We start from the raw sequence: 13,600 nt of genomic DNA, 5'->3' as shown, positions 1-13,600 counted from the left end.
CCACATAAGGTAAACTCAAAGAGACCTACACCAAGGCATATTCTAGTTAAAAATATGGCAAAAGTTAAAGAGAGGATTCTAAAGACAGCAAGAGAAAGAGAGTAAGAAAACATAGATTTTTTTCCCCCACTTCCTAGAATATTTTAGAGCCTATCTATATGGCTACCAGTCTAAGGCAAGTAGATAAAGGATGGAGTTAACATACTTGAAAAACAGGGTAACTACAAATCAAAAACATACAACAGATTCACAAAAACCAAAAAGAAGAGAACATAAGTATAATACAAAAGAAAATCATCAAACCACACAAAGGAAAACAAAAAGAAATGGACAAATATAAAATCAATGGGAAAACAAGCCTTAAAATGGCAATAAATGTATATCTAACAATAATCACTTTAAATGTAAATGGACTGAATGCACCAATCAAAAGACCCAGTGATTGACGGGATTAAAAAAAACAAGAGCTTAGCTTAGGGCAAAGGACACAGACTGAAAGTAAGGAGATATAAAAAGATATTTTAACCAAAGAGAAATGAAAAGAAAGCAGGGATCACAATACTTTAATCAGACAAAATAGACTTTAACACAAAGGTCATAAAAAAGATAATGAAGGACACTTTATAATGATAAAAGGATCAATACAAGAAGAAGATTTTACATGTATTAACCTAAAATATATGTGCCTAACATAGAAGCACCCAAACACATAAAACAAACACAAACAGATATAAAGAGATAAATTCACAAGAATATGATAATGGTAGGAGACTTTAACACCCCACTCCCATCAATGGACAGATCTTCTATGCAAAATAATAATAAAACAACAGAGATCCTAAATGGTACAATAGAGCAGTTCGACCTAATTGGTATTTTCATGGCATTATATCCAAGAACAAAAAACCAATACACATTCCTTTCAACTGCGCATGGAACAGTCTCTACAACTGACCACATGCTGGAGCACAAAACAAGCCTCACATATCTAAGGGTACAGAAATTATCACACATCTTTTCTGACTATAAATGCATGAAACTAGAAATTAACCACAGAAAAAGAAATGGGAAAAGACTAAACAATATGCTACTGGAAAACCAATGGATCAATGAGGAAACCAAAGTGGAAATTTAAAAATACCTTAAAACAAATGACAGTGAAAACAGAACCATACAAAATCTAAGGGACATAGCAAAAGCAGTTCTTAGAAGTTCACAGTACTACAGGCCTTCCTCAAAAAAAAAAAAACAGGAAAAATCTCAAATAAACAACGTAACATACCACCTAAAAGAATCAGAAAAAGAACAAACAAAACCTAAAGTCAGCAGAAAGAAGGAATAAAGATAGAAAATAAAGTAGCAATTAAAAAATGGAAAAAGTCAATAAAACCAAGAGCTGGGTCTTTGAAAGAGTAAATAAAACTGATAAACCTCTGGCCAGGCTCACCAAAAAAAGAGACAGAACCCAAATAAACAAAATAAGAAATTAAAAAAGAGATACAACAGCCAATACCACAGGAAAAAAAAAAAAAAACTAAGGGAATACTAAGAACAATTATATGCCAATAAATTTGACAACTTAGATGAAATGGACAACCCTGTAGAAATATAGAGCTCACCAAAACTGAATCAAGAAGAAATAATTTGAACAGACTGATCACTAGAAGTGAAAGAGAATCTGTAATTAAAACAAACAAACAAAAAAATCCATACAAACAAAGTACAAGACCAGATGTCTTCACAGGTGAATTCTTCCAAACATACAAAGAAGAACTTATACAGATCCTTCTCAAACTCTTACAAAAACGTGAGGAGGTAGGAACACTCACAAAGATCTTCTATGAAACCATTGTCACTCTGATACCAAAACCAAAGATACCACCAAAAAAGAAAATTACAGATCAGTATCTTTGATGAATATAGATGAAAAATTCCTCAGCAAACTATTAGCAAACTGAATCCAACAATACGTACAAAAGATCATATACACAACCCACATGAGATTCATCCCAAGCTCACAAGAATGGTTCAACGTATACAAATCAATGTGAAACACCACATAAACAAAAGACAAAAACCACACGATCATCTCAATAGATGCAGAAAAACCATTTGAGAAAACTCAACATCCAGTCAAGACAAAACTCTTACTAAGGTGGGTACAGAGGGAACATGTCTGAACACAATAATAACGATTTATGAAAAACCCACAGCCAACGTAATACTCAATGGTGAAAAGCCAAAAGCCTTTCTAGTAAAATTTAGAACCAGACAAGGATGCCCACTCTAACCTCTTCTATTCAATACAGTACTGAAAGCTCTAGCCACAACAATTAGACAAGAAAAATAATAGGTATCCAAATTGGAAGGGAAGAGGTAAAATTGCCACTATATGCAGATGACATGAAACTACACATATAGAAAATCCTAAGGACTCTACACAAAAACTACTATTTCTAATAAATGAACTCAGCAAAGTAGCAGGATACAAGATCAACCTTCAGAAATCAGTTGCATTTCTTTACACTAACAATGAAATATTAGAAAGGGAATGTAAAAAAAAAACAGTACGTTTTAAAATTACTTCCCCCTCCAAAAAAAAGAAAAATAAACTTGACCGGGGTGAAAGATTTATACATTGAGAACTATAAAATAGGATTCTTTACCAGCTGAGCCACCAGAGACGCCCAAGATACAGGAGTGGGTAGCCTATCCCTTCTCCAGTGGATCTTCCAGACCCAGGAATTGAACTGGTGTCTCCTGCATTACAGGTGGAATCTTTACCAGCTGAGTTACTAGGGAAGCCCATCAAATATTAATAAAGGAAATTAAAGAGGATTCAAAGAAATGGAAAGATATCCCATGCTCTTGGACTGGAACAATACTGTTAAAATGGCAATACTACCCAAAGAAATCTATAGATTTAATGTGATCTCTATCAATTAACCCATTATATTTCTTCAAAGAACTAGAATAATCAATCCTAAAATTTATATGGAACCATAAAAGACCCAGAATTGCCAAAGTAATCCTGAGGAAAAAAAAAAACAAGCCAGAATGCATAACCCTTCCAGACTTCAGACAATACTACAAAGCTACTGCAATCAAAACATCATCGTACTGACACAAAAACAGACATATGCATTAATGGAATAGAATAGAGAGCCCATAAATAAACCCACACATCTACAGTCAATTAATCTTCAACAAAGGAGGCAATAATATACAATGGGAAAAACACAGTCTGTTCAACAAGTGGTGCTGGGAAAGCTGAAGAGCTGCATGTAAATCAATAAAATCAGAACACACCCTCTCATCATACCAAAAATAAACTCCAAATAGCTTAAAGACTTAAACATAAAACATGATACTATAAAACTCCTAGAAGAGATCATAGGAAAATATTCTCTGACATAAATCACAGCAATGTTTTCTTAGGTCAGTCTCCCAAGGCAACAGAAATAAAAACAAAAATAAACAAATGAGACCTAATCAAACGTACAAGCCTTTGCACAGCAAAAGAAACCATAAACAAAACAAAAAGACAACCTACACAATGGGACAAAATACTGCTAACAATGCTACCAATGAGGGCTTAATTTCCAAAATACATACACTCAATGGCAAAACAAAGAAACAATTGAAAAATGGGAAAGAGTATGGAGGTTCCTCAGAAAAGTAAAAATAAATTACCATATGATCTAGTGATTCCACTCCTGGGTGTATATACAGACAAAACTCTAATCCAAAAAGACATATGCACCTATATGTTGACAGCAGCACTATTCACAAGAGCCGAGACATGGAAACAACCTAAACCTTCATCAACAGATGAGTGGATAAAGATGTGGTGTGTACACACACACACACACACACACACACACACACACAGGAATATTACCCAGTCATAAAAAAGAACAAAATAATGCCATTTGCAGCAACATGGATGCAACTAAAGAATACCATACTAGGTGAAGTGAGTCAGAAAGAGAAAAACAAATACCATGTGGTATCACTTCTATGTGGAATCTAACATATGACACAAATGAGCATATCTATGAAACAGAAACAGACTCTTAGACATTGAGAACAGACTTATGGTTGCCAAGGGGGAGGATGTTGGGGGAGGGATGGAGTGGGAGGCTGGGGTTAGCGGATATAAGCTACTATGTATGGAAGGGGTAAACATCAAAGTTCTACTGTAGAGCACAGAGAACTATATTCAGTATCCTGTGATAAACTGTAATGGAAAACAGTACCAAAAGCAATTTATGTGTGTGTGTGTGTGTGTGCGTGCGTGCGCGCAAGTGAATCATTTTGCTGTACAGCTGAATCAACACAATAGAGTAAATCAACTATACTTCAATAAAAAAAAATTGTTTGTAAAACCAAAGTTATGCCTGGTAGCTCAGAGGGTAAAAGAATCTGCCTGCAATGCAGGTGACCTGGGTTCGATCCCTGGGTGGGGAAGCTCCCCTGGAGAAGGGAATGGCACTCCACTCTAGTACTCTTGCCTGGAGAATCCCATGGATGGAGGAGCCTGGTGAGCTACAGTCCTTGGGGTCGCACAAGAGTCGAACACAACTGAGTGACTATCACTTTCACTTTCACAGCAGAAATCAACACAATAGGGTAAATCAACTATACTTAAACAAAAAAAAGTCTGTAAAACCACAGTCAAAACACTATTAACGTTTGAGAGCTTATATGTACCAACTATTGCTTCATATACCTTCTTTTGTAATGCATGCTATTATTTCACAATCCATTATGCACGACCTTGAAATCCATAAAGCTCTGAGAACTGAAAAGGCATTCACAATGTATTCGGGGACAAAGCCTAATCAGACTTGAACTCATGTCGTTGAAAAACCTGACCTGATCTGATCTAAGCCCATTTATAATCTTTATTTAATCAGCAGGAACATTCACACACTTGACTTCAAAATAATGAATGTGTCTCATTACAGGATGCCACCCCCAAACTCCCAGGGCTGCAGCAAAATCTACTGCGTACAGCCTGAATCTCAGAGAGGGGAAGAGCGTGTGGTCAGGGCGCCACCGTGGGCCCAAAACTCTCACTGCTCCCACGTCACGGACAGGAGACTATAGCTGAATCATCCAATTGCAAAGCACCAAGTTGCTGGGCTGGCCTAATGCAAAGCCACCACATGTGACCGCTCCTCTCCTGCAAGGCCACCTTGATGATGTCAGGGATAGATGCTTGGCAGGCCCGTGCTCGTGAAGCTTCCATCCTCACTGAACTATTTCTTATGATCTGAGCTCAGGATAGTTTCAGCAGTGGGAAGTTTGGCAAATGCAGAGTTGTGGCAAGAAAATGAGCAACAGGAAAGAGTAGAGATGAGTGAAGAGACGGAAATAAAAGTAGGGTGGGGAGAAGGGGCCAAGGGCCCAAGGGCAAAGAAGTGCAAATAGGAACTGAGGATGGCTCAGAATCACAAAGTCTCATGAACTTCTGCTGGGCTTGAAAGCAGCTCAAGAAAGTGTCAAAATCGGCACTTGGTATGAAGGAGGGGCAGATGTCATGCATCCACAGGAAGACACAGTAATAAAATGACAGCAGTGGCCATTTCCCCAAGTGTTTTATGTGCCCCAGGCACTGCACTGGAGCCAACCACATATCCCCTTCATCCTCCACGGCACAGAAGGTATTATCCTCATTACAAAGAGGGGACTTGAGGCCCAAGGAAGTTAAAAGAAATGTACCCAAAACCAAACAACTTAACTGCAAAACTGGGGTACAAAACCAGTTTTCTGATTTCAGCAGCAGTGCTCTTTCAGCCAGGCCACACTGCCTCTCCCACTCACATAAACCTCTGTCAGGGAATGTATAAAACCACTCAACAGTCGATTGGTCTTATTATCAGGATGTGTGAGTGTCAGTTGCTCAGTCATGTCCGACTCTTTGCAACCCCATGGACTGTAGCCTGCCAGGCAGGAACACTGGAGTGGGTTGCCATTCCCTTCTCCAGGGGATCTTCCTAACCCAGGGATCAAACCCAGGTCTCCTGCACTGCAGGCGGATTCTTCGCTGTCTGAGCCATCAGACAGCAAATAAAAAAGGAAAGCCTAGGTCCAGGATGAATTTGGGGGCTTCTGTGTCACTATCACACCTATCTGTGGTATGAGGTTCCCCCAAGCATGGGGCACCTGTGAAAACAAGTCACGTTGGCTGACCACCTGGTTGGTATCCCTGAAATGGACAGGGAGCGTGACTTCTGAGATGGCACATTTCTCTATGACTTTTCCCTACGAGGTGCTGTGTGTGCTCAGCTGTGTCCAACTCTGTGGCCCCATGGACTATAGGCCGCCAGGGCCCTCTGTCCATGGGATTCTCCAGGCAAGGATACTGGATTGGGTTGCCATTCCCTTCTCCAGGGGATCTTCCCCACCCAAGGATCAAACACATATTTCCCGCGTCTTCTGCACTTGCAGGAGGGTTCTTTACCACTGAGTCACCTGGGAAGCTTTCCCCTACTATGAGAATTACTAAGAATTCAATGAGTAACAATTACATTTTCACAAGTGTCAGAAGTTTTACACACACACACACAAACACACACACAGAGGTTAAAAATGTCTCTAACCTGTCTGAGTTTGTTTTAGTTGCAATTTTAAAATTGAAATCTGTGTAGTTAACCTCTTGACAGAAGCATCATATTCTAATACCTGGGCCTTCAGCTGGGCAGAGCGCTCAATCTGCAGAGAATTAGAGAAGAAAAGAAATGAACATAAAAGAAATCACAGCTCACTTCAAAGGGAGCTATTCTCTCATTAGGCTTATTCTCTTTTGCCCTTTTGCCAATTCTGAGCAGTGTTACACCCTTAACGCACAGGGTCCCTACAAGATGACGAAAGATAAAACAAGTTTCCACCTCTTGTCACATACAAGTTAGAGCAGCTACTCCAGGGCAGACACAAGAGAGATGGCAGTAGTATTTCCAAGTCACAGGGTGAGAATCAAGACACTGCCACTGTGGGCACCACCAGGACTTGAAAAATTGTGTATTTAAGTGAGTTTGCTTGCCTCTGGATTTTGTGACAATTATGAATATAAAGTCACATGATCACTGGAGAGTTCTCTCAGATGAGAAAGCACATACTTTAGCACCTTGGGGGAGCTCTGATGTTGAAGTAAACCCCATTTATGCTGGTATGGTGTGTGCCACGTTCACATATCTATGCAGCAGACTGGCCCGACCCCTGGCTGCACAAGGAGCAGTACTCACCTCGCTTTGAAGCTGTTTTTGTAGAGCTTGCTTGTGGGTTTCAAAATCCTTATGCTCAAATGCAATAGCATGTTCTGCTTTCTTTAATTCTTTCTGAAAAATCAGCAGTTCGGGAGACGGCTGAGCTATGCCTAGGAAAGTAACAGAGAGTGATTGTTATCAACCTGAAGTTTTCTCATTGAGCTTTACTTTTAAAAGCAGCTAGAGAAGTTTCAAATTGTTCTTCCTTTTTGGGCATGCACACAACTTTCTAACAGCTCCATCAAATGGACAACAAGCAATTCTGCCACAGGAATTTGAAAACAATTTAATGCACATAAATGCAGATTTTACTATTCTTGAGTCCTTCTCAATCCTGACTATTCATTGGAAAAACTGATGCTGAAGCTGAAGCTCCAGTACTTTGCCACCTGATGCGAAGAGTCGACTCATTAGAAAACACCCCGATGCTGGGGAAGATTGAAGGCAGAAGGAGAAGGTGATGACAGAGAATGAGATGGTTGGATAGCATCACCAACTTGATGGACATGAGTTTGGGCAAGCTCTGGGTGATGGTGAAGGACAGAGGAGCCTGGCGTGCTGCAGTCCATGGGGTCACAAACAGACATGACTGAGCGACTGAACAACAACCCAAGGCAATCTACAGATACAGTGCAAACCCTATCAAATTACCAATGGCATTTTTCACAGAATTAGAACAAACAATTTCACTATTTGTATGGAGACACAAAAGACCTTGAACAGCCAAAGCAATCTTGAGAAAGAAGAATGAAGCTGGAGGAATCAGGGTCCCTGACTTTAGACTATACTACAAAGCTACAGTAATCAAGACAATATGGTACTGGCACAAAAACAGAAATATAGATCAATGGGACAGAACAAAAGGCCAGAAATAAACCCACGCACCTATGGTCAATTAATCTATGACAAAGAAAGCAAGAATATACAATGTTGAAAAGACAGTCTCTTCAAGTGGTGCTGGGAAAACTGGACAGCTACATGCAAAAGAATGAAATTAGAACATTCTCTAACACAATATACAAAAATAAACCCCAAATGGATTAAAGGGCCTAAATGTAAGCCCATGCATATATGCTCAGTCGTGTCCAACTCTTTGCAACCCCATGGGCTGTAACCTGCCAGGCTCCTCTGTCCAAGGGATTCTCCAGGCAAGAGTACTGGAGTGGATTTCCATGCCCTCCTCCAGGGGATCTTCTCGACCCAGGGATCAAACCCAGGTCTCCTGCATTACCGGTGATTCTTTACCACTGAGCCACTGGGTAAGCTCAGATATTATAAAACACTTAGAGGAAAACACAGGCAGAACACTGATATAAGTTGCAGCAATATCTTTTTGGATCCACCTCCTAGAGTAATGAAAATAAAAATAAACAAATGGGACCTAATAAAACTTCAAAGCTTTTGCACAGCAAGGGAAACCATAAACAAAACAAAAAGACCACCCAACAGAATGGGAGAAAACATTTACAAATGAAGTAACCAACAAGGGATTAATCTCCAAAATATACAAACAGGTCATGCAGTTCAAATAACCCAATCAAAAAGTGGGCAAAAGATTTAAATAGACATTTCTCCAAAAAAGACATACAGATGGTTAAAAAGCACATGAAAAGATGCTCAACATGACTAATTATTAGAGGAATGCAAATCAAAACTACAATAAGATACAACCTCACACCAATCAGAATGTCCCTCATCAAAAAGTCTATATACAATAAATGCTGGAAAGGGCATGGAGAAAGGGGAATCCTCCTTCACTGATGGCGGAAATGTAAACTGGTACAACCACTATGGAGAACAGTATGGAGGTTTCTCAAAAAAATAAAAACAGAACTACCATGTGATCCAGCAATCCCACTGCTAGGCACATATCTGGAGAAAACCATAATTTGAAAAGATACACATACCCCATTGTTCACTGCAGTGCTATTTACAATAGCCAAGACATAGAAGCAACCAAATGTCCATGGACAAATGAATGGATAAAGAAGATATGGTACATATACACAGTGGAATACTGCTCAGCCACAAAAAAGAAATAATGCCATTTGCAGCAACAAGTATGCAACTAGAGAATACCATACTAAGTGAGGCCAAGTCACAGAAGAAGACAAATATCTTACCATATCACTTATACGTGGAATCTAAAAAGTCATACAAATGAACTTATTTACAAAACACAACAGACTACACAGACTTCGAAAACAAGTTTATGGTTAGCATAGGGGAAAGGCAGGGAGAAGGATAAAATTAGGAGCTTTGGGTTAACAGACACACAGTACCATATATGAAATAGATAATAAGGACCTACTGTACAGCACAGGGAACTTGACTCAATAACCTGTAATGACCTACATGGGAAAAGAAGCTGAGAAAGAATGGATGTTTGTATATGTATAACAGAATCCCTTTGCTCTACACCTGAAACACAACACTGTAAATCAACTATACTCTAACCTAAAATAAAAATTAAATTTAAAAATGTTTATTCTTACAGACACTATGAATTATGGAATAGCAAGCAAAAAAGAAGGAATTTCAATCTGGAATTTTAATTTTATAAAACCTTCCCAACTGAAGCCTCCCCTAGAGCAGTTTCCTAGGACTTCCCCGGTGGTCCAGTAGTTAGGGCTCTGCACTTTCACTGCAGGGGGCACAGGTTTGATCCCTGGTTGGGGAATTAAGATCCCACATTCTCATGATGTAGCCAAAAAGAAAAAAAAAGCAATTTCCTATTATGAGCCTAACATGAATTACAAATCATTTTTTAAAAAAGACTTACAGTTTAGGAGATGCATGTTTTCACTTTTCATGTCTTCCACTTGTTGTTTAAGTAGTTTATTTTGTGCCTGAAGCTCCAGTTTTCCTTCTTTCAGTAGAGAATAGTCACTCATCTCTTTAACCTTCTCGCTTAGCATGTGGTTTTGCTTTGTTAACGCCAAACATTGAGCTCTGACAGACTCCAATTCAAGCTGGAATTGGAAAAGGAAAACTCGTATTTGAACAGAGACTTTACAGGACTGAGTAGGTAAATGCTGGCAGTCTGTTCTCAGCTTTGTGGCATAATTTAATTATGGTCAGCTCGCTGGTCTGCTTCTCTGTAACAAGAAGACTCTAACTACAACAACTTCGGTCTTGGAGCTGGCGCAAGTTCATACAACTCAGTTTATGTAGAACCCTGTCCTACATAGCAAGTCCCTCAGATTCTCACCCAACTTTCCATATGCAACTAAGGACCCAAAAGCCATCACAGATTTAATAATGTGTCTGTTTTTTAATATGAAAAGGTGAGATAGATACTACTAAGGTGCTGGGAGGTGCTCTCCTTCCCTCGGTCTGATATATCCCATTTGAAGACAGGAGCCTATAAAGTTCTCAAGTAATTCATCACAGTTGCAAAAACAAATCTTATATACAGAATATATTTTAAGTATCTGAAGGTCCAGTTCTGGGCTTTGGATAGCAAGCACAGAAACGAACAGAAAAAAAGTAACAGTATCATGTGAAAAATGCCTCTCATTTTGCTTTAATCTGTGAGATCCCGATGTAGTGATAGGAACTTTTACCTGGTGCTGAGGGGAAGGGAAAAGAAGCTGAGTAGATACTAGTACATGCCAGCCACCTGCTACGGAAAGGCAAAGAAACCAGCTGAAGTCCCTCAACAAACCATGGGATGTGGACAATATTCCAGAGCTTACAGATAAGGGATCTGAGGTCACAGATCTTGCCTACAGGCACACAGTTAGGGATTCAAGGATGACTCTGGGCCCCAAAGGACATGCTCTTTCTATGCTTCTCTAGGAGACAAAGATTGAAATCAACAACTACTGAATTAAGTTCAGCCATCACCCTCTGAGTCATATAATAAACAGTCTAAACATACAAAGAGGATCACTTGAGATAAATTATGTGTGACTGAAGTTAAAATTTCCTGTGTTGTCTAACATCTATTTCAAAAAATCAATATGATTAACAATTACCTCGAGTTCTTTCACACGGTTTACAGAATGATCAAGTTCTTCCTTTTTACAATTAAGAGCTGCAAGTTCCTCTTGCAAATGTATAGCTTTCTCTGAAAGACAGAGCCAAGCAACTAAATATCATAAAGGTTTCTCAGTGAATACAAGTCATTTAATCATTTATAGCCAGTATGTCAGACCTAATGACCATTATTTCATCATCTAAAATAGCAGAGGGGATTCCCTGCGGCCCAGTTGTTAATATTCCATGCTTTCACTGCCCAGAGTGCAGGTTCGATCATTGATCAGGAAATTAAGATCTCATAAGCCCTGTGGCATGTCCCCCCCCCAAAAAAAAGATATAAAACAGCAGATATTGGGTCAAAAAAAATTAACAGGCAAGTAAGTCCTGTTACTCATTAGGTGATGTGAAGTCAGTTGTAACGGTCATATATGTGGTGAACTTCCTGCTACACACAAGTCACCAGAGTTACACCACCCGTGTGGAATGTGGGGCCCTCATGCCAACAGCTCTGAATTTCCTTAAAGACAAAGACTGCTCTGGTAAGATTTTATAGTTATTATTTTGTCATTATCACTTCATCTAAAATAAGGCTATATAGATGTATCATCAAAAAGTCACATGCTAACTACATGGCAATACCAATTCCTACAGAAGTATTAATATTAGTCTGAGCACGACAGGTGCCAAGGAGCAGCCACACACACCTGGTGACCTTCTGATAAGGACCAAGTACCCAGCCCTGGCTGACTCCTTGCAATCCATTTGAAATATCCACCCAAAACTCTTGTCACAGGATAGTTCCTAGAGATACACTGCAATGTAAAATATCTGAAAGATCAACTACCTAACTTTCCTCGTCTCGGGGTAATATATACAAGAGTTTAGGAGGCTATATGTGAAAATAAAATATCATGAAGCATAAATATGTGTTAGAAGTTAAGAAAAATAAGAAACCAGGTCATAACACCTCTCATGGTTTAGAGTAGTATTAACCAACAGCAGTAAGTTGCTGCCACCTTCTTGACATCACAGATTTATTCATCAAGATATACTGAAATACAGTTGAATAAAATTCTACCAATAAATCACTGATCTTTGTGAATATACAAAAAGTTAAACAAGAAGGTTTACAAAAACATTGAAAGACAGTGATTATTTTTTTCACTCTGTAAAATTAAAAGGACAAAAACTGTATCAGTTAATAGTAACAATGAAATGGAAGGTATATATTTTTTGGATTAAAGAACAGACCCAACTTAAGAAGCTGATAACCTGTGTTGAAACTGAAAAATACAGCTTCCTGCCCTGCCCCCCCAAATCACCTTTATTTTTCCTTTCATCTTCGATCAGTCTGTTGGTTCTAGTGATATAGTCCTCCTTCAGTTCAAGTTGATACCTGAGAATCAGAAGGATGGAAAATGAGTTTTGGTCACTTCCCTAAACAGACTGCTATCAACGATGAGCTTATCTTATGGCATCAGGGCACTGAAGGGTACTAAACAGGACAACACATGAACTTCTGGAGCATTCAGTGCTAAGGCCAGGGGTCCAAATTCTGGCTATAAAAAGTCCACTAAAGTCTTCCTGCAGTTCTATAAACTGGGTCCCAAAACTCAAGCACAAAATGAAGGGTCATGTTACTGAGGCTATAGAGGGTACTGTTTCTCAGCTGGCATCCAGTGACACAAAAAAAGTAAATTTACTTACTTTATACTGTATACAGCAGACTCTAAATCCAAAAGGATAACAAGTCAGTCACTTCCAGTCCACCTGTCCCGCCTTCCCACCCTCAAGCAGGATAAGACCTTTCACCCTAAGGAACTGAACAGTAGTACCAAGAGCCACTGTCAACAGCAAATATATTTGGACTGGTGATACCAGAGTCACATTTTCATGGAATTTTACCATCTCCACCAGCTGTTAGCAGCTGCCTTTCTGGTTCAAAGATTAGAGAAAAGAAAGAAGTACTCCTGTGGTGAATATCCTCAGAACCTCAACACCTGCCAAAGTCATATAAGGACACCCACGGACAGACAAAGATACCTGACAGTCCACTCCATAGCTGTATCAAGCTAACATACACACTTTTATTCACTTATTCCTAAAACTTTAACAACTATAGATTCCTTATAGAGCTTATCTTTAAAATATGTAGATAAATCCATAAAATATGTGGATAAAAATCTACCACATCAAAACTGATCCACAGAAAACTGCTATGTTTTTTATTAGAATTATTTTAAAGAATCACCTCCAAAAACCTTTGAAGGTACTATATCATGGACTATCAATGACAAATTATGGACAAAGCAGTAGAGAGAGGCCAATGATGAAGAAACATCGAG

The 13,600-nt window shown here is 39.0% G+C and overlaps 1 protein-coding gene across 10 annotated transcripts in view; it reads right to left on the bottom strand.

Moving 5' to 3' along the window:
• OFD1 (OFD1 centriole and centriolar satellite protein) overlaps positions 1 to 13,600 on the bottom strand; it is a 59,458-nt gene that overhangs the window by 14,068 nt on the left and 31,790 nt on the right. For all 10 annotated transcript variants that reach the window (XM_025276734.3, XM_025276735.3, XM_025276737.3 and 7 more), the window contains 5 exons: positions 12,578 to 12,651; positions 11,252 to 11,343; positions 10,054 to 10,243; positions 7,251 to 7,381; positions 6,609 to 6,720 (listed from right to left, as the gene is read on the bottom strand). In XM_025276734.3, the coding sequence (XP_025132519.2) occupies positions 6,609 to 6,720; positions 7,251 to 7,381; positions 10,054 to 10,243; positions 11,252 to 11,343; positions 12,578 to 12,651 (599 nt within the window). The remainder of the gene's footprint in view (positions 1 to 6,608; positions 6,721 to 7,250; positions 7,382 to 10,053; positions 10,244 to 11,251; positions 11,344 to 12,577; positions 12,652 to 13,600) is intronic.

Source organism: Bubalus bubalis, chromosome X (assembly GCF_019923935.1).
Source record: "Bubalus bubalis isolate 160015118507 breed Murrah chromosome X, NDDB_SH_1, whole genome shotgun sequence".
Taxonomy (NCBI): Eukaryota; Metazoa; Chordata; class Mammalia; order Artiodactyla; family Bovidae; genus Bubalus; species Bubalus bubalis.
The sequence above is the reverse complement of the archived record's forward strand: the minus strand, read 5'-3'. Positions and strand labels throughout refer to the sequence as shown.